The following is a 25,205-nucleotide window of genomic DNA, read 5'->3' on the forward strand; positions in this document are numbered from 1 at the left end:
GACAGTAACGCAGCAGCGACGTTTTTGTAATGTGAAGGCAGGCATCCGCTGTCATATAGTATGAAATTATCGGCAGCGCGTCTGACGCGCGTTTGTCGTGCTGCTAAAGTTGCTTAAATGTGAAAGCGCTCTTAGTCCCGTCGGGCTACAGTACAGACGTCAGCACACCATTGCAAAATAGCACATATATTACAAAAACTTAAGAACGTATTTAGTTGGATGTGCGGTAGTTTGTACGGTAGCGTATACGGCGTGTTGTCGACAGCAAGAGTGCGTCCCCGCTGTCGTCGCAGACGCTGGGCCGCGAGCGCGCGCACGCCGCCAGCGCCGCCGACAAGTATGACGCCGCGAGAGGCTTTTGCTATAGGTTTGTTTCTCTATGCCTAACATCAGCTCGTAGACAATGTAACGCTCGTCGATTTATGTCAGTTCAATATTGGAATAGCTTCGCTTTGGTATCTTTTACCATCTCTAGTGTTACAAAACGAATTACAATCGACGAATTGGCATTTCATAATACGGAACTTAAAGAAGTTAAGATGTACCCACTGATCATGGACCTTGAATCGTGGACCGACCATTTACGGCTATTTCATTGTGCCGTGAATTTACCTCACAAAGTCGCGAAAGCAACTCATGCGCATCTCAATGTTAAATCACAACCTACAAACCTTAATGTAACCTAAATTGATATTGTGCTGTGTCTATACTTACATACATAAATAAATAAAATATCACTATCGCATACACGGTTACGCCATTTTCATTGCATTTATACCCTGACGTAGAAGCGCGATGGATCGCGTAATCTTGCGTCGAAACGAAGTTACATTGTCTAGAAGCACTTTTCTTCCTGTCTACTGTCTGCTTTAGTAAAAGTCATTGCAGACATTTAAAAGAAAAAGTATAATATTGTATAAAAGCATTTTATCTGCACTGTTTAAACGAGATTATTATTTTAAATTGAACATGTTTGCAGTTTCTTGAATACTTTATCGTACTTGCTATTAGTTAGTTGTAGTTAGTCCTCGTTTATTTTTCGTTTTAGAACTTAGTATTTTTTATTTTTAATGCTATGGACGAACACTAAAACACGTAAGGTCCCCTTAAATATATTTCATTCAGCACAAATCCCTCATCATTGTAGGATTGACTGAGTGTGCTTAATTTTGTGTTTGCATGTGTTGTTAGTGTGTAAACCAACATTGATCACATTGTAAAATAGAAAGTAGGTAGGTGCATTATGTATTTATTAAATTAATAACAAATACTTATGAAAATACAAAGTCCTAATTTTTTACTCAGTATTAATGAGCGTACAATGTGGTCATGGTGTTTTTTGAATAATTGCTCGCGTTTAAAATACTAATACATACGTAAATTGGTGTTAATTAACTTGCTGTTCCTCAGTATAATTTGCATCTGTGTTCAATATCATTTAGCATGCTTCATGTTGTTACTAACTTTTGCTTCTAAATGCCTCAGTAATTTAAGGGTAGGTCACATTGCCACATGGCGCGCGTGTAACGTTCCAAATATGTGCGACGTAGCATAGATAACAGGCAAGGGCATGCGTGGGCTTCTCCGCAGTCTTATACGTTACACACCCTATATAAGGCCCACGTACACCCCACGTATTCCCCGCTCGCGCCACGTGACATTGCAAATAACCCTACCGCTTCAGCTTCACACACTGACAACCACCACTAACACACGTGCGGTGTCGTCCTCGTGGCGTAGTGAAGTGACGTAGTGATGTTCGTAGCAACACCATATCGACGAGCAAGGCGCTGTCGATGTCCGCGCCCGGCGCCATCAACCTGGAGCACACGACCGTCAAGTTTGACAACGAGATCAAGAAAGCGCGACATTCTATTACGACGCACAGTGGACTGAAGGTACGCTGATAACAAGATCTTGAGTATAAAAAGATACAAAAAGTTTGTTTGTTTGTTTATTTATTTATTGAGAATTTATACAGGGCTGCAGCGTGTTGTGTCGCTGCAGCGATATGAAGTGCTAACATAGATAAATAACATTATTAGGTAGATTAAGACCTAGTGTGGGCGGTACCACTATTGCTCCGCCCACCCGCACTATTTGACTGTAAACTGGTTGCGACTTCGGTGCCTACAGTCCTTTTACTCATATTGCTTTACGAATGCGTTACGACGAGCAATCCTGGCCACAAACATATTACATGAGACAGGCAGTATTTGTATATGCGTAATTGTACTTGCGGAAAGTGGCTTGATTTTTTTGTTCTGTTCTAATAGATATAGATATTACTGTCTTAAACATACAATTAAAATTGTCACGTGTTAATCTGCTCGCGTTAGTTTCAGCGCGGCAGCATAGCCACTTCACACCCGTCAGCAGACTCGCTCTTAGACGATGATGACGACGACGCGGAAGGCGCGGAGTCGCCGGCGGACGCGTGCCGCTCGCTGTCGTGCCTCACCGACTCCACCGACCACTCCGCGCCCGTCAACTTCGACATGAGCAACCGGGTGAGTGCACCAGCTAACATGTCAACAGCCGAGCTGCAGACTCGCTCCTAGATGATGACGACGATGCGGAAGGCGCGGAGTCGCCGGCGGACGCGTGCCGCTCGCTGTCGTGCCTCACCGACTCCACCGACCACTCCGCGCCCGTCAACTTCGACATGAGCAACCGGGTGAGTGCACCAGCTAACACGTCAACAGCCGAGCTGCAGACTGGCTCCTAGATGATGACGACGACGCGGAAGGCGCGGAGTCGCCGGCGGACGCGTGCCGCTCGCTGTCGTGCCTCACCGACTCCACCGATCACTCCGCGCCCGTCAACTTCGACATGAGCAACCGGGTGAGTGGCATGAGCTAACATGTCAACAGCCGAGCTGCAGACTCGCTCCTAGATGATGACGACGACGCGGAAGGCGCGGGGTCGCCGGCGGACGCGTGCCGCTCGCTGTCGTGCCTCACCGACTCCACCGACCACTCCGCGCCCGTCAACTTCGACATGAGCAACCGGGTGAGTTGCATGAGCTAACACGCCAACAGCCGAGCTGCAGACTCGCTCCTAGATGATGACGACGACGCGGAAGGCGCGGAGTCGCCGGCGGACGCGTGCCGCTCGCTGTCGTGCCTCACCGACTCCACCGACCACTCCGCGCCCGTCAACTTCGACATGAGCAACCGGGTGAGTGGCACGAGCTAACACGCCAACAGCTGAGCTGCAGACTCGCTCCTAGATGATGACGACGACGCGGAAGGCGCGGAGTCGCCGGCGGACGCGTGCCGCTCGCTGTCGTGCCTCACCGACTCCACCGACCACTCCGCGCCCGTCAACTTCGACATGAGCAACCGGGTGAGTTGCACGAGCTAACACGCCAACAGCTGAGCTGCAGACTCGCTCCTAGATGCTCCTAGATGATGACGACGACGCGGAAGGCGCGGAGTCGCCGGCGGACGCGTGCCGCTCGCTGTCGTGCCTCACCGACTCCACCGACCACTCCGCGCCCGTCAACTTCGACATGAGCAACCGGGTGAGTGCACCAGCTAACACGTCAACAGCCGAGCTGCACACTCGCTCCTAGATGATGACGACGACGCGGAAGGCGCGGAGTCGCCGGCGGACGCGTGCCGCTCGCTGTCGTGCCTCACCGACTCCACCGACCACTCCGCGCCCGCCAACTTCGACATGAGCAACCGGGTGAGTGACCCGGCTAACAAAGGTACAAGGTAAACTTTGAAATTAGTAACCGGGAGAGTCAAACCATCGTGATGTAACAACCACCTCACGTCTTCATCACTCGCCTATAATGTCACGCGAGAAATGCTGCACTACAAGTCACAATACTGACAGCGAAATCGGTGAGCGAACTTTACTACTGTCATAATGTCTTTAATTCAAGACAAGCCTACAGCTGACGCTTGTTTATCGCGCACTTATTTATCGATATGAGCCATAAACGTCTGGAATAGCAATTTAAAAATTTTAATTAAAAGACCATACAATTTTACGTCTAAAATCATCGATAAGAATTTATCACAGCGCGCATCCTAGCCCGGCTGTTGAAACGCGTTTCTTCTATGGTTTGATGACGTCAGTTTTTTGCCATCTCTGTTGGCAAATTATGAATAGATTTGCAGCATTTTTTGTTTGTATCGGCAGGCCAAGCTGCCGCGCGGCATCGAGAACATCCGGCCGCACATCGCGCAGGTGGACAACGTGCCGCTGCTGGTGTCGCTGTTCACGGACTGCACGGCGCGCTCCGTGCGCCTTATGGTGCAGATAATGCAGGTATGCTAATGGATTTTAGGCTTTCTTTTGTGCAACAGAAGTTAGATATTTCACTGCAATTACACCTGATATTAACCCATAGTTCGGTTCGTACAAAAATGACGTCTTTGCAATAATTAATTTTAAATTTTTGCGTATCGCGTTAAAACCTGTTTAAATTAAGAGCGTTGTCACATTTTTCATGCAGAAATCGAGAATTTGGCAAATTTCGAAATGATTTTAGTCATATAATTTATTGTTATAGCTTCTTTTGACTTATATCATCGTAATTATCATACGTTTTTACGGAATGTCTATTGACAAAATCTCGTTCAAATTGGATTTTTGCCTACGAAAACAGCGAATTTCGAAAGCCCGATTTCCAGGTAGCTCGCGAAGGCACAACTTTGAACTAATATTACAACAAATTTATTTCTAAGTAAGAAGATATAATGCATTCATTAGAATAAGCATACCCTGAAGAAGAAAGTGTATTGAGAAAATTTTGATGTTTAATTCATTAAAATGCATTTTTATCATGTCTAAGATAGTCAAAATTCGAGAAAATTACTGCAAGAAAACAGGTCACATCTCATAATCTAAAAGTCATTTGGCAACATAAACTACTTTATACTTAAGAAGAAACATAGTACTATTATTGTGTGAAAAAGAAAAAATATCTATCTTCAATCTTCAAATGAAAAATTAATTTGAAAATACTATAAAATCGGGTGCATCAAATGGTATAATCAGTCGTGCTTTGGCACTCGTAGACGCCGGGTCTATGTCAGTTGACTGCCCACTGACGTATATGCGTCACGCGTGATTTTTTCGTAAATTGTAGTATGATTGAGTACTTTTGATCCGCAAGTATTTTTAATTTATTTGTTTAGGTAAATCGGACTTGTAATTTCTTTCTTTTCAAACTTTTTATTATTTTACTTCAGAATATGGGTAGAATAGATAAAAGATATTATTATAATAATAATAATAATAATAATAAATCATTCTTTATTCAAGTTACTAGGACTCAGTTTGTTAATAACAATTGCACTTAAAAACTATGTTAGTTGAGTTGAAACAGATGTAAAATTGAATTTAGATTTAGATTTAGAATTGAAATAAGTATTATAATAAATTATACTCATTTCAATTCCAAATCCACAAGTGTGAGGTTATGCATACATGAGTCATCCCCGCTTCACTCCATAGGCTGTGTCACAGCAATGCCTCACGTACACACAATCCAACCTGCTATCTATGATAATTATGGTATCTATTTAGTCAGGAAAAAATAAATGACTAATAAAATTTTTAACAGGGTGTCAAAACATTAGTCTATGCTATTGTGTTTCTACCAACATAAAATATACTCTTCCTTACTAATAAAAGTTGAACAAACAGACGCTCTGTATGGTCACACAACGCTTCGTCATGTTTTTCTGAAAGTTCAATTATTGACGACTGAATGAAAGAAATTGGTGCGTAACTATTCATCTGATATTAAACGTTTAGTAATAAAGGGGTAGGTCAGGTAAATGGCAAATCCACCAGCGGTCGCTCGATGACACTTAGACAAATCCCAACTAGTAATATTATAAATGCGAAAGTAACTCTGTCTGTCTGTTACGCTTTCCCGCTTAAACCTCGCAACCGATTTTGATGAAATTTGGCATAGAGATAGTTTGAGTCCCGGGAAAGAACATAGGATAGTTTTTATCCCGGTTTTTGAAACAGGGACGCGCGCGATAAAGTTTTTCTGTGACAGACAAAATTCCACGCGGGCGAAGCCGCGGGCGGAAAGCTAGTAGTTTTATAAAACGTCAACTAAGTTGGTTAGGTATTTGTATTGTAACACAGAGCATGGAATCGTCGCGCGCCGCCCGCTAAGTTGGTTAGGTATTTGTATTGTAGATACTTATATACAAATGAACGTATAAAATGAGTTTATTTTTAAAAGTATAGGTACAGGGTGGAAACGATAAGTGATTTCACTTGATTTTTAATTATACAAGATATCGAGAAACTGTTTACTGGTCCTGTAAGTGCTTCATGAGCTCTTTAAAACAATAACAATAAATAGGTCAAAGAATAAACTGGATCTATGCGAAAATTCAATGTTTCCGAATTTCATACTAAATGTATGCCGCCAGCCATACCTACCATATTAGAAGTGTTAATTTATTAAATTTAAATTTTTAATTGAGTAATATATATAGTAATCAAACAACAAACTCGTAAATTGCATTCTTATTTAAATTATTTTATTTATTTATTTTATTTGGTTTACCAGAAATTGTTACATTGATGCTTACACATTATACATACAGCCATAGTGGTAATAACTAAATGCACAATTAATTTAAGGTAAACACCGCATGCAATATATTAGTAACATCAATTATAAAACTGATAGAAACTAGACTGGTAGACAATTATAAATTAAAAAGAAAAAAGAGTTACAGAAATGGTTCGATACGGGCACAGAAAACCTAAATGTAGGTAAAATTGAAAAAATGCTAGAACACTACTCACCGACAGCGGTTTCTTCCAAGTGCGGAATTTACGGAAAACATGATTTTAGGTTTAACTTGCTACAATATCATCAAGAGATACTAATTAATAAATACTAAATAAACAGATAAAGGGGACGGCATTAAGGCACTCAGAATTCTCAGAAACCATTGATTTCGTGTTTGTTTGTAACTGTATTAAATGTATGAAAGCTGGAAATATAGGTTTTTTGAATAGATTCAGTTCATTTTTAAACATATTATTGATGCCGTTTGCTAGGTCTCATGAAGCACTTTTTCAGTAAGTAACCATTTGTTCGACATCTTGTATACCTACTATAAGAAATATTCGAGTGAGATCACTTATCGATTATTTTCGTCATCCTTATTTGTATTAAATTTAATTAAAATACACTAAGGCTGAGATGCACCACCTAACTTTGACCCTAACTGACAATAACCGGTGTTTTATGTTAGACAGATTTTTGACATCCAAAATTTTGATGTCAATGTTAAAGTAAGACGGTGCAACACGGCCTAACAAATGTATCTATCGTAGACAGTACTTTTTATTTTCTTCATAAATCTTTATTTTCTTTGTAAAGCTATCTACAAGCTTTTATTTTCTTTGACATCTGGAGTTGTAAAATCTTGCAACTTAAAATTTACTTACTTCCCGTTTTCCCATTGAGCTGAAATTTTGCATGTCTACACAGGCATGCAAAATTTCGTTTCATTTCGCACTAAATAATTTAATTTACACGTGTTTTCATGCGATGGCCAAGTCAATATATTTATGTAAAACGTTAATGATTTCCTGGACTGAACTTGGTATTACATGGATCTCACAACTTTTTACCGTAGAAGTAGTAGTAAGTAAGTAATTCATCTTCCATAACCACAAACCACGTTTAATTACGTGTAATATTTGACGTGGTAGCTAGCACGCGGTCAGGGATGAGGCACAGACAGAGCAGCAAAGAGTGCAGAGACACGCGACGCGTTTTATTTTATTTTATTTTATTTTATTTTTTTTTTCTTTTTGCGCAGAGTTCCTCGCTCGGAGTCGCTCGTGTCGTCTGCCACAGATTATGTGTGGCGCGAGTGCGATGTTCGGCGATTCGCCCGAGTCGCACACCGAAGTGTGAGCGACGCACTCGATTAATGGGGAGAAAGTAGCCGAGATTGTGTTCACACTACTGCGTCTTGGCCAATTTCCCACGCAGAGTGCCTGCATAACTAGAGGGCGCTTTTGTCGATGCTGGATGTCTCCGATTTTCGCCATGTTATGTTAAACTGTTTAACTTAAACAGTCGTATGATTTATGACATTTGCAGGAGGTCTGTGATCGTTACTTTAGTATTTATTATTACTTATTATTGTTCATTAACATTTTATTTATTTTATTTTATTCCCGTTTCGTTGACTTATTTATTTATTTATTAGTAAACACACAACACTCAACACGTCACCCACACTAACGCATTGATGGCACGTTCAGGAGCACACACACAACACACCTACACATTCTTCATTTATTAGTATTTTTCTTGATTTTGTCTTTAGCTTAGTGTCTGTAATGTTATTTTATTTTTATTGTTTGTTTATATGTTAGCAGAGCGCCACGCGGGGCCTCGACTGTTGAGCATCCCCTATCCGCTCTTGAATATATAAAAGTTTTAATAAAATAATTAGTTTATGTTTGGCGGACGCGGTTTGGGTCCCAACAGCCGAGGCCTAGGCAAGGGTACTCGCTGAAAATCAGCGTCGGGACATTTACTTATGTCCCGAGTATCGCTGAGCGGGCGCCTTTTTGGCTCGGGATTTTTACTGATCTGGCTGGATTATTTTACTGTTTTTTATTTTTTATTTTTTTCTTCTTTGTGTACCTTTTTATACTTGTAATTGTCATTTTTTTGTCCCGTGCCAAATAAAGATTTTTATTATTATTATTATTATTATTAGAACAACTGAGTAGTGAGACTTGGTTTTTTGACAAGTATTGTTTTTGATGGGTTTGTATTACAGAACGTATGTGTAATTGTGTACCTAATGGGATAACTGTTTAAAAACACGATTAGATAAATTTTGCTCTATGGATAAAAATCTTAAAGTTACCTCTGATTTTTTAGCATAATACGACCGTGGTTTATAAAATTAAATTCTATAAAATCACAATGATATCAGTATTTACCTATTTGATTTCCTGACTTGTTTAGATTTACAAAAACTAAATATTTATTATTAACTTTTAGATAATAATTTGAATGGCGCTTACGATGTTTAGTTACGAGCTCTTTGATGGACACAGATATTATAGATAACGTTTAAAAAATGGCACGCTCGTTTTCATACATTTCATTCTATTTATTTAACCTATCCATATTTATGTGCGGAAACGTCACAAAATCAGAATAAATTTTAATTTTTCCATCCCGCATCATAAAAACTAAAAAGTCAAAAGTAAAATTTAAATAGTAAATATTTTTCATAAACAAGCTTTTGATGCTGTAAAAAGAATAAAATAAAACATAATTCTTTCAAACCCATCAACTTATTACTTTACTCAATTTAAAGATTAAAAACTTGTCGCGGGATTTACTAGTGTAAAAAATACATTAATTACGTAACTTGATTTTGCTAAAAGTCTGATCTGAGAAAAAATCAAATAGGTAAATTATACATTATTTCTTTATTATTATGTATGATGTACTGTCTTAGGTACGATACAACTACGGATTAAGATCGTTTAGTCGACGCAGCGTTGAAATTGTACAGATAAATGCAGTTTGCGCACTCACTACGCGACGTCAAGCAATAAAAACCTAAAATTCGAACGCCAACTTTTTGCTACAACGCTCTTAATTCAAATGACGGAGCCAACGGCTTGGCCTCAGGTGGCAACCGACCGTAAAAGAAAGAAAGCCAATCATCATAACTCCAAATCATGAAAAGTAGGTACAGATAAGACGTCAGCTGGAGAAAGGCCTACCACAAGGAATTCCACAACGACGGGTCCTGCGCTGCCCATATCCAGGGTCTTCTCGCGACCTTCATCAGATCGTTAATCTACCTAGTGATATTAAATGAGATGAAGTCTAGGGTAGTCATACCTGCCCAGTAAATGCCTATTTACTCTCGCCTTGAAGAGTATAGTGTTCAGGAAAGAATCAGCAAGCAGTGAGTTCCAGTCACTAACTATCCGCGTAGGGATGTTACGCTAACCTTCCGGCTAGTTCCTCGGGTGACGAAAGGGGGCTGGTGGAATTAAATAAAAACAACAATACCCTACTAAGACTAAAATTTTATTGCAGGACTATGGTGAGGTGGTTTGCGTCATGGGATCTGCTGCGAATTGCCTCAATATGGAAATATTCATGCAAGCGGATGCAAGGTATGACCTTTTTTATTGTGCCTTTGTCCATAAATTGGGCTAAAGACTGAAAATTAGTATATTTTATTACAACTTCTATTAACTGACTTATTACTTATGATACATCTAACATAACAAATATAACATGTTACAGCATAGCAGTAGAGCCGTTGTACCCAGTGCTGTGTCAGAAAATGCCGCCTTACCAAGTACCTGACAAGTGCATAGGCCCGATTGACTTGGCCAGGGCGCTCAACTCTGTGCCTTGCTCCCTTTCGGTAAGATACATTTTTGAGTGATATTTTAAGTGTAATATATTTTTATGGAAATTAGAAACGAGATGAGCTGAAGAGAGTTCATCGAATGATGGCAACACCCTGCTTTGCTTAGCTTTTTTGTGCGATTTCCGAAGTATACAAAAATTTACGAATTATTACTTCAAAAGTACACGCTTAAGAATAATGTGATTTTCCTGTGTGCTCTTATCAAATGGTTGTTGAGTTTTGCCATTAAAAATACTACTATGTCAAATACCTGCATAACGTTAACTTGCTTTACTATATTTCCATGCTGCTTGTAAAGTTGCAAAACAAGTGGCAAAATCAGCCGCTGACTAATTACTGCAGTAAACAGGTAAGATTACTCATTTACTTTATAAGTACTTATTTACGTTTTTAATCCTTTTTAAACGAGTTTATAATTAAATAGCCTAATAATAATATCGTATTTAATTAGCTTTAAAAATGGTTAAAAAGTTTTTAATCATTGTTCAAAGTGTTCATGTATCAACTCCCCGCTAATCCAGGCTAAATTTTGTCAGTGTGTGCGTGCGCGCCGCATACGTATTGGCGCGCTCACATACAAACCGCGCTTGGTGCGTTTCTGTGAAGATGACCTACTCATTTTGTATTTACTCTGCCTCAACTCTTGTTGCGCGAGCTATAAATGAATGGTGTGCCGGCAGATGACGCGCGACGCGGACGTGTCGCTGTTCACGCTGATCACGATGTCGCGGCACTTCACCACGTGCCTGTGGAACAGCACACAGTTTTGGATGTGCAGCGTTTGCTTCATCGCGCTGTTACAGGTATCATAACTTAGTTAGGGCCTTGCCATACTGGCAGATTACAAGCGGAGCGCGGCGAACACGAGGCGAAAACTTGAGGCGGAAAAGTTGCGCATCCGCGACGTGTTCGCCGCGCAGTCGCAGCTGCAATCCGCCAGTGTGGCAGCTCACTTAACTTTACTTGTCTAGTGTTGATAGCATGCATATGGTTGAACATTTATTTAGGTCGTGTTAACTTATGACCAATTAGTAAGCTGGTAAGAAATAGTTTTTTGAAATAATTCTAGAAAACTCAATTGAAGAACAAGGTTGTAACTAGTTAATTTCAATTTTTTTTTTTTTTTTTTTTTAGTTAGTTAGTTTTTTTTTAGTTAGTTGGCCTGATGTTCAAATATATTATGTCCCTTATTCTCCTCTTTCGTCATCCACGCTATCACATCGATGTCCCTAAAGCCGTGTTCAGACGGGTGTAATGTGTAATGTAATTTACCGTGTAATGTAATTGAAATAGTATGCGCAGCACTTTACATGTAATGCTCGTAGTGCCGTCCATACGTAAAATTCGTGATACATTACTTCGTCTTGACCCGGCTTAATATTCTAAACAGCGTATGGATTTTAATAGGGTATTATTTTGCAACGAAAATGTATAGTTTTATGTACATGTATTTGGTCTCAGGTCGGGTCGCTATGCGCGTTCCTTCCCCTAGCACTGAGCGTGGGCGGCTGCGCGTGGCTGGGCTGCGTGGCGTGCCCGCTGATTTGAAAAAATCTTTTTGTGTTGGATAGCCTATTTATCAAGGAATAAATGTTGCAAAACGGGAAAATTTATTCAAACTATACTTACGAGCAAAAATATGGAATCACCACCTTGTGTTTTGTTCCGAGCGATCTTAAGAACTGAATGGCTATGCATGTATCTGTGGTATCAATTTAAAGTTTATAATATTACCTTTAAAATGGTACCGTTTTTATTTGTCTTCTATTAGTCATTTAGTTTTTGTGATCGCTCGAAACAAATAGGGTGATTCCATATTTTTGCTCGCGAGTGTATTTTCACGCGTACGAAGTCGCGGGCACAGCTAATGTTATAATAATGTTCGTCACAGGTCGGGTCGCTATGTGCGTTCCTGCCCCTAGCGCTGAGCGTGGGCGGCTGCGCGTGGCTGGGCTGCGTGGCGTGCCCGCTGCTGGCCGCGCCGCTGGCCTGCGCGCCGCTCGACGCCGCCTGCATGCAGCGCGCCGCCACGCGCCCGCAGCTCGGCGTGCACAGCCAGGCACGTGCCACTGACTTACTTGACTTATGGTCCTATGTCCCCTAGATGGGGCAGAGGGCGTCCACAACAGCCCTCCATCGCGTTCGGTCTTGAGCTATGCGTTTGATCTCGCTCCAAGTCTTGCCGATCTTCTTCGCCTCGTCTGCCACAGTGCGCCGCCAAGTTTGCTTGGGGCGACCACGTTTGCGTTTTCCTTGGGGGTTCCAATCCAGAGCCTGCTCGGGGATGTGATCGGGATCCCTTCGGAGAGTGTGGCCAATCCAGTTCCACTTGCGGCGCTTGATCTGCTGGTCGATCGGAATTTCGTGGCAACGTTCCAATAGCTCGACGTTGGAGATTTTCTCGGGCCAGTATATGCCGAGAATTCGGCGAAGGCAGCGGTTGACGAAGACCTGCAGCTGGTGCGAGATGACCTCGGTGACCTTCCACGTTTCACACCCATATAGCAGCACGGATTTAACGTTGGACCCGAAAATTTTGATCTTGACCCTTCGGGTCAGTTTCCGTGACTGCCATACGGGGCGAAGTTGTGCGAAGGTGGCTCTAGCCTTGGCAATGCGCGAAGTGATGTTCTCTTCGGTACCTCCAGTCTCTGACACGACGCTCCCGAGGTAGGTAAAATTGTGGACACGTTCCACATCCTCTGCACCAATCCGTAATGGTGTGCAATTCCTCACTCCAGATCGCATCTCTTGGGTCTTCCGGCAGTTAATTTTGAGCCCCGTGATGCCCGCCTCTCGATGTAGGTCATTAATTTTGGATTGCATATCGTGACGCGTGTGGCTCAGCAAACAGAGGTCATCGGCATAATCTAAGTCTTCTAAGACTCCGGCTGCGCGTGGCTGGGCTGCGTGGCGTGCCCGCTGCTGGCCGCGCCGCTGGCCTGCGCGCCGCTCGACGCCGCCTGCATGCAGCGCGCCGCCACGCGCCCGCAGCTCGGCGTGCACAGCCAGGCACGTGCCACTGACTTACTTGACTTATGGTCCTATAGCTATGTGTTTGATCTCGCTCCAAGTCTTGCCGATCTTCTTCGCCTCGTCTGCCACAGTGCGCCGCCAAGTTTGCTTGGGGCGACCACGTTTGCGTTTTCCTTGGGGGTTCCAATCCAGAGCCTGCTCGGGGATGTGATCGGGATCCCTTCGGAGAGTGTGGCCAATCCAGTTCCACTTGCGGCGCTTGATCTGCTGGTCGATCGGAATTTCGTGGCAACGTTCCAATAGCTCGACGTTGGAGATTTTCTCGGGCCAGTATATGCCGAGAATTCGGCGAAGGCAGCGGTTGACGAAGACCTGCAGCTGGTGCGAGATGACCTCGGTGACCTTCCACGTTTCACACCCATATAGCAGCACGGATTTAACGTTGGACCCGAAAATTTTGATCTTGACCCTTCGGGTCAGTTTCCGTGACTGCCATACGGGGCGAAGTTGTGCGAAGGTGGCTCTAGCCTTGGCAATGCGCGAAGTGATGTTCTCTTCGGTACCTCCAGTCTCTGACACGACGCTCCCGAGGTAGGTAAAATTGTGGACACGTTCCACATCCTCTGCACCAATCCGTAATGGTGTGCAATTCCTCACTCCAGATCGCATCTCTTGGGTCTTCCGGCAGTTAATTTTGAGCCCCGTGATGCCCGCCTCTCGATGTAGGTCATTAATTTTGGATTGCATATCGTGACGCGTGTGGCTCAGCAAACAGAGGTCATCGGCATAATCTAAGTCTTCTAAGACTCCGGCTGCGCGTGGCTGGGCTGCGTGGCGTGCCCGCTGCTGGCCGCGCCGCTGGCCTGCGCGCCGCTCGACGCCGCCTGCATGCAGCGCGCCGCCACGCGCCCGCAGCTCGGCGTGCACACACAGGCACGTGCCACTGACTTACTTGACTTATGGTCCTATAGCTATGTGTTTGATCTCGCTCCAAGTCTTGCCGATCTTCTTCGCCTCGTCTGCCACAGTGCGCCGCCAAGTTTGCTTGGGGCGACCACGTTTGCGTTTTCCTTGCGGGTTCCAATCCAGAGCCTGCTTGGGGATGTGATCGGGATCCCTTCGGAGAGTGTGGCCAATCCAGTTCCACTTGCGGCGCTTGATCTGCTGGTCGATCGGAATTTCGTGGCAGCGTTCCAATAGCTCGACGTTGGAGATTTTCTCAGGCCAGTATATGCCGAGAATTCGGCGAAGGCAGCGGTTGACGAAGACCTGCAGCTGGTGCGAGATGACCTTGGTGACCTTCCACGTTTCACACCCATAGAGCAGCACGGATTTAACGTTGGACCCGAAAATTTTGATCTTGACCCTTCGGGTCAGTTTCCGTGACTGCCATACGGGGCGAAGTTGTGCGAAGGTAAAATTGTGGACACGTTCCACATCCTCTGCACCAATCCGTAATGGTGTGCAATTCCTCACTCCAGATCGCATCTCTTGGGTCTTCCGGCAGTTAATTTGGAGCCCCGTGATGCCCGCCTCTCGATGTAGGTCATCAATTTTGGATTGCATATCGTGATGCGTGTGACTCAGCAAACAAAGGTCATCGGCATAATCTAAGTCTTCTAAGACTCCGGCTGCGCGTGGCTGGGCTGCGTGGCGTGCCCGCTGCTGGCCGCGCCGCTGGCCTGCGCGCCGCTCGACGCCGCCTGCATGCAGCGCGCCGCCACGCGCCCGCAGCTCGGCGTGCACACACAGGCACGTGCAACGATGTCTAATTATAGCTCCTTATCGGACTGAAAACCAAAGTCATAACCATCGTCACCGTATCAGATACTCAGTAGGGATGTTATGGATATGTAGTTTCGGTTATGGATATAGAAATAATATTATACCGGTTTCGGTTACGGTTAGGGATTTTTTTTTATTTCGGATATCCGAAAGTTTCGGTTACGGTTACGGATATCTGTGCTTTAGAATGCAATTTGCAATATTTGTCCAACACGGTTCATTCATGGCCGCACACTTTACATCAAATAAAAAAATAAAAATTGATTCTAGACGGCATTAACGGTAAATCAGGCTGTTATGCCTTTACATATTATAATGCTATACAAAAAACAATTTAAACTGCCTACATCCGAAACTATCCGAAACGGTTACGGTTTCGGATATTTTTTTATTTCGGATATCTGAAAGTTTCGGTTACGGTTACGGATATCCATAACATCCCTGATACTCAGACCTTTAATTTCGAACTCCTATGTTCTTCTGATTAATTTCGTTGCGGGTCCAATGACAGTTTAACTTTTCCCCGGGACAAACTTGACCTTCATTGGTTGGGTTTTTATGGCGGTCAAGTTGTAAATCCTGGTTACACAGGAGTTGCAGTGGTGGAAACGAGAGGTGGGAATAGTCCCGTTAAAGGTTGCCAAGCTCTGAATTTCCCGCGTGATCGAATCAGAAATGAGGAGATCCGCAAGGAAAATTAAAATGACCGACACATACTCCCTCCCCAGCAAATGAGCATGACGATAGACGATTACGAAAGGGTGGGTAGCTGGCACTGCACCCTGTATTGCCATCCTGTTTTTATGCGTTTTTCGTGTTTTCTTATGTTACTTTTGTTTTAATGTACAGACGAAGGCACATCAAGGTAAACAATCCGGCGTATGTATGTAGTTGTAATAAGTGCTAAGTCTGGATGTGCTGTCGCCCGTACTTAGGGTGATGTAATAAATGTCTGTTTCTTTCTTTCGAATACGATTATAAATTCATTTATTTTAAACATGTCCTTATCCCCCAGATGGCGTTATTCATATTCTGGTGCTACGCCTGCAAGTTCCTCCCCGCTGCTATCTCGATCCTCGTTCTCTACGGGTACACTCTGCGGGAATTTTGCGAGCAAATCTCGATCGCCACCAACGCGACGGGCTGCTGGCTAGTGTACCCCGTCAATACGGGCGCCTTCGACCCCGAGCGAGACCTGACGCGGCGCAGCTGGCACGGCTGGGGTGACGACTTCTATGACGGGCTGTATCTGGCGCAGCATATCACGCTCGCGCTTATTACTGTGCATTTAAGTGAGTGAGCGAAACAAAAGGCTTATGCCCGTTTTCACCATCAATCCCTATTTTTAAGTGACCCCTATTAGAACAAAATGCCTGTTATGTATTACCATAGGGGTCACTTAAAAATTAAGGATTGATGGTGAAAACGGGCATTGGTGTGAGTTTACATTAAACGTCGTCTACCAACGCGACGGGCTGCTGGCTGGTGTACCCCGTCAATACGGGCGCCTTCGCCCCCGAGCGAGACCTGACGCGGCGCAGCTGGCACGGCTGGGGCGACGACTTCTATGACGGGCTGTATTTGGCGCAGCATATCACGCTCGCGCTTATTACTGTGCATTTAAGTGAGTGAGCGAAACAATAGGCTTATGCCCGTTTTCACCATCAATCCCTAATTTTTAAGTGACCCCTATTAGAACAAAATGCCTGTTATGTATTACCATAGGGGTCACTTAAAAATTAAGGATTGATGGTGAAAACGGGCATTAGTGTGAGTTTACATTAAACGTCATCTACCAACGCGACGGGCTGCTGGCTGGTGTACCCAGTCAATACGGGCGCCTTCGACCCCGAGCAAGACCTGACGCGGCGTAGCTGGCACGGCTGGGGCGACGACTTCTATGACGGGCTGTATTTGGCGCAGCATATCACGCTCGCGCTTATTACTGTGCATTTAAGTGAGTGAGCGAAACAATAGAAGGCTTATGCCCGTTTTCACCACAATCCCTAATTTTTAAGTGACCCCTATGAGAACAAATTACCACTGTATAGGGGTCACTTAAAAATTAGGGATTGAAAACGGGCATTAGTGTGAGTTTACATCAAACGTCGCCCATAGTGAGCGCGTCAAAAAAATCTATGAAGATTTTAGTTCTTGAAAGTATCCGCTAGGGTCGCTGAAAATCCGTCATACATTTAATATAATTTTTTTTACGCAGTCACTAGTGAAGACATTTGATGTAAACTCACACTAAACCTACAGATACTGTAATCTCGCGTCTGACGTGAAAATGCTCTGTATAGATGACCCACGCTGAACTGTCCCACCAAACTCAATGACAGGGGGGCGCTACCATCGTTCAACTATAAGGTTTCCAACATGGCAAAAATCGGAACCAGAGCGATCCGGTATTGACGGTGGCGCCCCACTGTCAATGTCATGGATAGGACAGTTCAGTATTTTGGAACTATACTAAAATGATTGTGTTTTGTTCGCAGTTGTGATATCATTGTCGTTCGTGCATAGACAATCTTCCATATGGCAGAAATGTTTCTGGTCGAACCGAGTTTGGTCGACTAGTGTAGTCCTATTGTAAGTATCCAAGGGTATTTGTCACCAACAATCAATTGAAGTACTTTTTAAAGCTGTCAAAACGACTCTCCCATAGTATGGCAATTCAAACCTGTGACGTCACTATTTTGTCAGCTCAAACTACTTTTTTTTTCAATTACAATGAAACCAAAAATCTTAATTAATTATTTATTTTATTAATTAACCTGTAGTTAACCACAATGTTTCTCGTAAAGTGGTGAAATTATACTTTAGATTAACCTTTAGGGAAAAGGGAAGGAAGGACGTAAGACAACTACGCCAATCTCTTTTCACACCCCATAATATCTTCAAATCAAATCAAATCAAAATCCATTTATTTGCTTGATAAGCGGTACAGCAGATGTCAATATAAAAATAGTTCGCACAAATCACCACAACTGGCATGCAAATAGCTTACTTAATGTACTCAATTTAATAGATACATGCAACAAAAACAGGAAACATATGGGTACATACTACTGAAACTTAAAAGCATCAAAGTATTCCTTAATGATGTAAAAACCCTTCCCAATCAACCATGATTTTAATTTTCCTTTAAAAACATTTAACGGCAAAGATTTCATTTCTTCGTCCAACCTATTATAAACCATAGTAGCCATACAGTACGCATTATTAATACATAAAGCTTGTCTTCAGGTTTGTCATGAAGTAGTATCCTATTCACCCATCGTTTTTTCTCCGCAGAGTATTAATGCAAAGCGTGTTCAGCTGGGTGATGCTGAGCAGCCAGTACGGGCTGTGCGCGCGCTGGGGGCTGTGCTCGCTGCGGCTGGCCGCGCGCTGGCCGCTGGCGCTCGCGTGCGCCGCCTCGCCGCTCGCCGTGTTCGCGCTCAACGAACTGATCAAGTGGCAGGAGATCAAGTGAGTGGCGTCACACAATAATAATAAGTACTACGTACAGAAGTTTTACTTCGCGAAGGTATAGTACGGGCTGTGCGCGCGCTGGGGGCTGTGCTCGCTGCGGCTGGCCGCGCGTTGGCCGCTGGCGCTCGCGTGCGCCGCCTCGCCGCTCGCCGTGTTCGCGGTCAACGAACTGATCAAGTGGCAGGAGATCAAGTGAGTGGCGTCACACAATAATAATAAGTACTACGTACAGAAGTTTTACTTCGCGAAGGTATAGTACGGGCTGTGCGCGCGCTGGGGGCTGTGCTCGCTGCGGCTGGCCGCGCGTTGGCCGCTGGCGCTCGCGTGCGCCGCCTCGCCGCTCGCCGTGTTCGCGGTCAACGAACTGATCAAGTGGCAGGAGATCAAGTGAGTGCCGTGCCCAAACTGCACGCAGGAAGATTTAATGGACAATTTGACACCATTCTCCATTAATTCGAAATCACAACTTTACTAAAAAGACACTTCATTCTGGTCTTAAAAACTTAATTATTTTTAAATTACCTGTAAATTACGATTTTTGGTCGCATTGTAATTGAAAAAAGTAGTTTGAGTTGACAAAATAGTGACGTCACTTGCTTGTAGTGCCATACAAAATCTATGGGAGAGTTTCGTTTTGACAGTTTTAAAAAGTACGTCAATTGATTGGTGGTGTTAACATATCTATTGTGACCAGAATGGACGGTCACTACCCATATTTTACATGGAAACAAATATTGAAACTGACAACGCCACTCATAGGCTAAGAACTCAATAGGGATGTTATGGATATGTAGTTTCGGTTATGGATACGGTTACGGATATAGGAATAATATTATACCGGTTTTGGTTACGGTTACGAATATTTTTTTAATTTCGGATATCCGAAAGTTTCGGTTACGGTTACGAATATCTGTGCTCTAGAATGCAATTTGCAATAGTTGTCCAACACGGTTCATTCATGGCCGCACACTTTACATCGAATAAAAAGTAATAAAAATTGATACTAGATGGCATTATAAAGGTAAATTAGGCTGTTATGCCTTTACCTATAATACTACACAAAAAACAATTTAAACTACATCCGAAACTATCCGAAACTTATGAATCGGTTACGGTTTCGGATATTTTATTATTTCGGATATCCGAAAGTTTCGGTTACGGTTACAGATATCCATAACATCCCTGGAACTCAGTAGGGGCTGCCGCCCCGCAACCGCCGCGGACGCGGGTGATATGCGCGCCAATCAAGTCACTGGTACAAAATGGTCGCCCGCCGATCGATCGCAGAGCGCGCGGGCGCAAACTGTGCATTAGTTTTTACATAAGTATCTGCATTCTACAGAAGCTGCGGGCGCGGGTGGAAATCGCGCCGTGAGTTCTTAGCTTTATACGGAGTTTTTGGCTGACACTGTGTAGGTTTGTTATCGACACGACAAGAAGTGAGTGCTCGGCAGTAGCAGTAGCACTCAGTTTTGTACCTTTTTAATCCATTCCCGACTGTATCATGAGCATATGAGGGGGAGGCAGGGGAGGCCCTCTCATCAAATGGCAGTTTTTAGCAATAGAACGAGTTACGAGTACTTAAGTAATCCTCTTAAATCTGATTATCTATAGTTTCTTTATGAGAACAATGAGTCAGTAGTTTTTTTATGAGAACTTATTTACTTGTACACTGTGACTACAAGATTCGCTTGTACTTAGATAGGCAGATGGTACAGTATTAGATTATGGCATTTAATTTAACTTTTTATTTACAGAGCTGACATCCGCAACCAGCGACGAGCCCGCTTAGACTTCGGGACAAAACTGGGAATGAACTCTCCGTTTTGATGAAAACAATTACCTCTAGTCAATTACGCTTTAGTAGAATTTTTGAATATTTTTACCGTGTTTACTGAACGAAGCCAGAGGTGCGGTCGAGATTTATTTATAAGAGAAAAATGACAATGTACTTATGATGTACCTAACACTATTTTGTACTTACTTTATTTATAACGTCTGTTTCTATGATAAACATGAATATTTCAAGAGATGTTATTAAGATATTGCGTTTTATTTTTTCAACAGGCATAGTTCATAGCTGAGTATGTTCTTGCGGGCGGAGCGACAGTGGAGTATGCGGGAGCAGTGTGACGTAACGTAACTGTGCTGTCAAAACTGAAACTTCGCGATTCAATGTAACAATATGCTCTCCTATACTACCGCAGGAAACTACTCAGTTAAGCGCTATACCTGTTATCACAATAAGGTATTAATTAAATACTATTTGAAAACAAATATTTTTATTACGAGTTATCAATTTGTGATGTATAAGACATAGCAGTCATTTAAAAATACTCTATATTGCCAATTATTTTATCATTAAAATTAATAAAGGCATATGTACCTATGTACATAGACATAAAAGGCGTACTCCGTTTTATACAATTGATTATACAATCAAACTTAATTTAATGAACTACTATACCACCTAGTGACTACTCATTTACATTGAATAGTTCCACTTGAATTTTAAACATGTATCACAAATTAAGTTTTGATTTATGTGACATGAAAATAATGTTTGTTTCTGCCAATCTGACTTCTGAACTTACATTTGGCTGGACCTGTCAGTTATACATACATAAATTAATTTGTTAATAACAATTATCTCACATAATTCTCCAGTAACAATCTAGATTATTGTTAGTAATCACTAAACACTTGTACTTAAAGGTACTTAAAGTAAAATACATATTCCTATCACTAGGAGTCATCAGGTAAGTCTAGTATTTCTTGAACAAAGGAAGCTACATCAGTCTCCTTTTGACTATGCTCTTGACAAAACTGATGGGCCAGTAGTGCATCATAGTTTGGCCTCTTCTTGTAATCTTTCTGCAGACATTTCACAATCATGTCTTCAAACTCTGGCGAGAACTGGCCACTTGGTAGCCTTGGTGGATCATCTTTAACCACTTGCTTTAATTGCTCAAAGGGAGTCCCCCAATTGCTGTATGGAAACTGACCTGTCGCCAACTCTATCATAGATATGCCAAGTGACCAAACGTCACTGCGAATGTCATACTGCCCTGGATTACCAGACGGATCAATTCTCTCAGGAGCCATGTAAGGTTTGCAACCCGCATCAATGGTTTTAGCAACTGAGTCTACAAGATAGCCAGAAATACCAAAGTCACACATCTTAACTTCACCTTTTCTGTTGATCAAAATATTGGAAGGCTTCACATCTCTATGGATCACTTTGAGTTGGGAGTGCAGGTAGTGCAAGGCACTGACTACTGAAAATGATATTTTCCCAAGAATATTTTCTGGTATGGTTCTATTGTTTTTATAGATCTTGGTGTAGAATTTATCAAGGCTCATGTCCATGACTTCCATACAAATCCACACATCACCCTCTCTGAACATGGCTCCATAGAAATGTACTGTATATGGGCATGCACTGGCTCTCATCGAGACATCTAGGTCCATCAGTAGACGCTTCAGCTCCAGGGACTGGTTGTTGAATGTAGCTGTTATGCGCTGAAACAATAGATACAGTTATAGATAAATAACCAAAACCAAGATGAAAGTAAATTATGTTACATTACTACACTAACAAAATTCCATTTTTTATACAGTAAAATAAATATCTATATTTATCATATTTTTATTTATTTTTTATTTTCACCAACTTAACTGCCTTACTAACTAACTTAATTACCTTGACTGCCATTATTGTATCACTAGGTTTGTGGTGCATCTTTTCCACAATACCATAAGCCCCACGGCCAAGGTCGCATATCTTCACCAGGTCATCAGCATGCACTGTAAAGGTCTTGTCATCTACCGTTATAGTGGTCTGTTTGTCGAGATTTCTTGGTGGAGTCCTGGAAATTAGTACATTGCATTTGTATTAACAATCATGTCGGAATAGTGTTTGGTGCATGTAAAATTGCTATAGAGGTTACTTTACTAAAATTAAAAACACTTAGCCGAGGTGGTACTTAAAATACATATTACAGTAATGAGAAGTGAAAAATAGGAAAGAAAATTATGTGCTGAATGTGAAGATTTACCACATTTGACATAAGACCTTGATACATACACAGTCACTGGCGCTGGTACGGGTGGGAAGTTAAATCCTGGTGGTGGAGGCTTTCTTCGTCCAGACATACTGATGGCACAGAATTATCAGCAGTTATTACAAATAATACCTAAAGCCAACTTCCTACGTCGATACACCCGTGCTTTGCTGCCGTTGGGAGACGCTACTTTATGGATTTTATTTGCACATAATGACTGCCGTAAAATTTCTCACTGCCTATTTCTCGTCTGAGGAAGCTTGTATTATTAGATAATTTACATTTACTTCTTGATTGAAAGTGAACTTGATAACCCAAAGAAGGTAGCTTCAATTTTGACAGTTGGTTGGACAATGTTACCATTAATCGCTTATAATTCTACTACGGATAACAATCTACTAAAAAAAATAACATTAAAATTACAATAATTCCAAGCACTTTCTATTTTTTTCTTAGAGAATTAATTTATATTTTTTTACGGTATTCCTATATCCTATTTCCCCCATCTAAATTAAAATCATCGCTTTAAAAAATCCATAATTATTAACAACCAATATCACTTTCTAGCACTCCCAAAAGTTATTTGCTGCGATCCATGTATGTATTAAGTACTTCAATTACTTATAAGAACCTCCGAAGAAGAGATTATTGACCTCTTAGCGCTTAAGTGAAAAGGAGACAAATGAAAAAACAAAAATATAAACACTTTTTTTATTAGTCTTACAAAAAATATTAAAATTCAACATTTCTAAAGAACTTGAACAGTTTTCTTCAACTTATTTGAGGATGAAAATTTGATGGCTCTTACAGCAGTTTTAGCAACTTTCGATGCTTCTTCTTTTAATCTGAGCCTCTTTTCTTTTTCGGCTAGACCAACCACAGCATCATGTTGCAATGCACTCTTTACAGACGCTTTTGCGAAAAGTTTATTTAATACATAATCGTCATCATTTTTTGATTTCTCTTCCTTATTATGTTTGTGTTTTTTCCTCTTAACTTTTTTTACAGCTAGCAAACTGTCTACCTCTGTTTCAGATACAGAAGAATCTTTCCTTTTTCGTTTCTTATCTCTATTTTTACCATGATGATTTTTAGTCTTTTTTAGACTATCATCATGTGAAGCTTCAGCTTGATCTGGTAAGCCATCTAACTGCTTACCATGATTTATATCTGAAATTTTATCACTACTACCACTGTCACCTACTAAATTGTTTTTATTACTTCTAGATTCACTATCACTATTTATCTCACCTTCTTCTTTGCTTTCATTGCAGATTTCTGTAGAACTATTATTATCATCTTTTTCATTATCTTTATTTTGTTTGCTAAGCACTTCTTGTATAAGATTTTCTTCATAATTTTCTTTTGCATGCATATTTATTATATCCAATTCAGACATAACATTGTCAAATGTTTCTGTGGTTATTTTATCATCAATCAGATTTATTTCTGGCTCTGGAGGAGCCTTTGGGGGATTCAACAAAAGTTCCCTTTTTCTCTTATACCTTTCTCTTGGATCTACCTCTGCCACTGAAGTACTAGGTGTTTGTACATTCTTTGATATTCTTTTACTTATTTCTTTAGCCATTCTTTTCATTGCTTCAATTTTCTTTTTTGAATTGGAAATTCCTCCACTGTTATCTTTTTTGTGATTGTTGTCCATATTTACCTTAGTGTGTTTAAATAATGCTGCAGTTTCAGTGTCACCATCGTGATTAGGTTCATCTAAGGTGAACAAACCCTGCAATGTACTTGTTGTCAAAACATTTTTTTGGTTAGGATCTACAAGTATTCTGTTACTCAGAAAATGTTTAAAAATTTGCCTCTGATATATTTTTTCTTCAATTGTTCCAGCAGAAAGTAATCTGTAAACAGTGACATTCTTCTCCTGACCAATTCTCCAAGCTCTCTCTTTTGCTTGATTGTCAGTGGCTGGGTTCCAATCTGGGTCATATATTATCACTCTGTCAGCACCAGTTAAATTAACTCCAAGACCTCCAACTCTTGTAGTTGACAGAAACACTAAATATTCTGGATTTTCATTGAATGTTTTAATCAAATTTTGTCTCTGGCTAACTATCACAGTGCCATCCATTTTGAGATACTTATAGTTATGGTTTTGTAAAAATTGCTCTAAAATACATATCATTGCTCGGGATTGAGAGAAAATTAGTGTTCTGTGACCCTGTTTTTGCCATATCTTCAACAGAGAATTCACAACTGTCATTTTCCCTGATCTCTTCCAATGACCAAATGAATCATTCAAAACTGCTTGGTCTTCTTCTATTTCATAAAGATACAAATCTGGATGATTACATATTTTCCTTAAAGTAGACAGAGCTACTAACACTCTGGCACGAATAGGATCCCCATATCTGCTCTCTTTATCCAAAATACTTCTGACAGTACTTCCCATAAGATACCCCATATACAAATCTCTTTGTTCTTGTGAAAGGGCACAAAACAAGAC

At 41.8% G+C, this 25,205-nt stretch overlaps 2 protein-coding genes across 2 annotated transcripts in view; one reads left to right on the top strand and one right to left on the bottom strand.

The window, feature by feature from the left end:
* Nucleotides 1–20,712, top strand: part of LOC135074419 (transmembrane protein 94) — a 39,060-nt gene extending 18,348 nt beyond the window's left edge. The window contains exons 16-27 of the mRNA XM_063968707.1: nt 266–367; nt 1,766–1,898; nt 2,340–2,510; nt 4,156–4,284; nt 10,091–10,170; nt 10,304–10,427; nt 11,114–11,236; nt 12,325–12,498; nt 16,210–16,486; nt 17,693–17,786; nt 18,492–18,668; nt 20,429–20,712. Coding sequence (XP_063824777.1) covers nt 266–367; nt 1,766–1,898; nt 2,340–2,510; nt 4,156–4,284; nt 10,091–10,170; nt 10,304–10,427; nt 11,114–11,236; nt 12,325–12,498; nt 16,210–16,486; nt 17,693–17,786; nt 18,492–18,668; nt 20,429–20,501 — 1,657 coding nt within the window. The 3' untranslated portion in view covers nt 20,502–20,712. The remainder of the gene's footprint in view (nt 1–265; nt 368–1,765; nt 1,899–2,339; nt 2,511–4,155; nt 4,285–10,090; nt 10,171–10,303; nt 10,428–11,113; nt 11,237–12,324; nt 12,499–16,209; nt 16,487–17,692; nt 17,787–18,491; nt 18,669–20,428) is intronic.
* A 224-nt stretch (nt 20,713–20,936) lies between these two features.
* On the bottom strand, nt 20,937–23,089 carry LOC135074417 (dual specificity mitogen-activated protein kinase kinase 6). The gene is made up of 3 exons (XM_063968705.1): nt 22,759–23,089; nt 22,375–22,540; nt 20,937–22,193 (listed from the first exon to the last, which is right to left on the bottom strand). The coding sequence occupies exons 1-3, from the start codon at nt 22,824–22,826 to the stop codon at nt 21,417–21,419; spliced, it is 1,011 nt and encodes a 336-aa protein (XP_063824775.1). The 5' UTR covers nt 22,827–23,089; the 3' UTR covers nt 20,937–21,416.
* Between the last annotated feature and the right edge of the window lie 2,116 nt (nt 23,090–25,205).

Source organism: Ostrinia nubilalis, chromosome 9, assembly GCF_963855985.1.
Source record: "Ostrinia nubilalis chromosome 9, ilOstNubi1.1, whole genome shotgun sequence".
NCBI classification, from domain to species: Eukaryota; Metazoa; Arthropoda; class Insecta; order Lepidoptera; family Crambidae; genus Ostrinia; species Ostrinia nubilalis.

What these genes read in the sequence shown, in the direction of transcription:
- LOC135074417 (XM_063968705.1), bottom strand. Translation starts at nt 22,826, where the DNA reads ATGTCTGGACGAAGAAAGCCTCCACCACCAGGATTTAACTTCCCACCC. An exon ending in GTACCAGCGCCAGTGACTGT is followed by an intron (nt 22,541 to 22,758) that starts GTATGTATCAAG and finishes ACTAATTTCCAG; the next exon opens with GACTCCACCAAGAAATCTCG. An exon ending in ATACAATAATGGCAGTCAAG is followed by an intron (nt 22,194 to 22,374) that starts GTAATTAAGTTA and finishes CTATTGTTTCAG; the next exon opens with CGCATAACAGCTACATTCAA.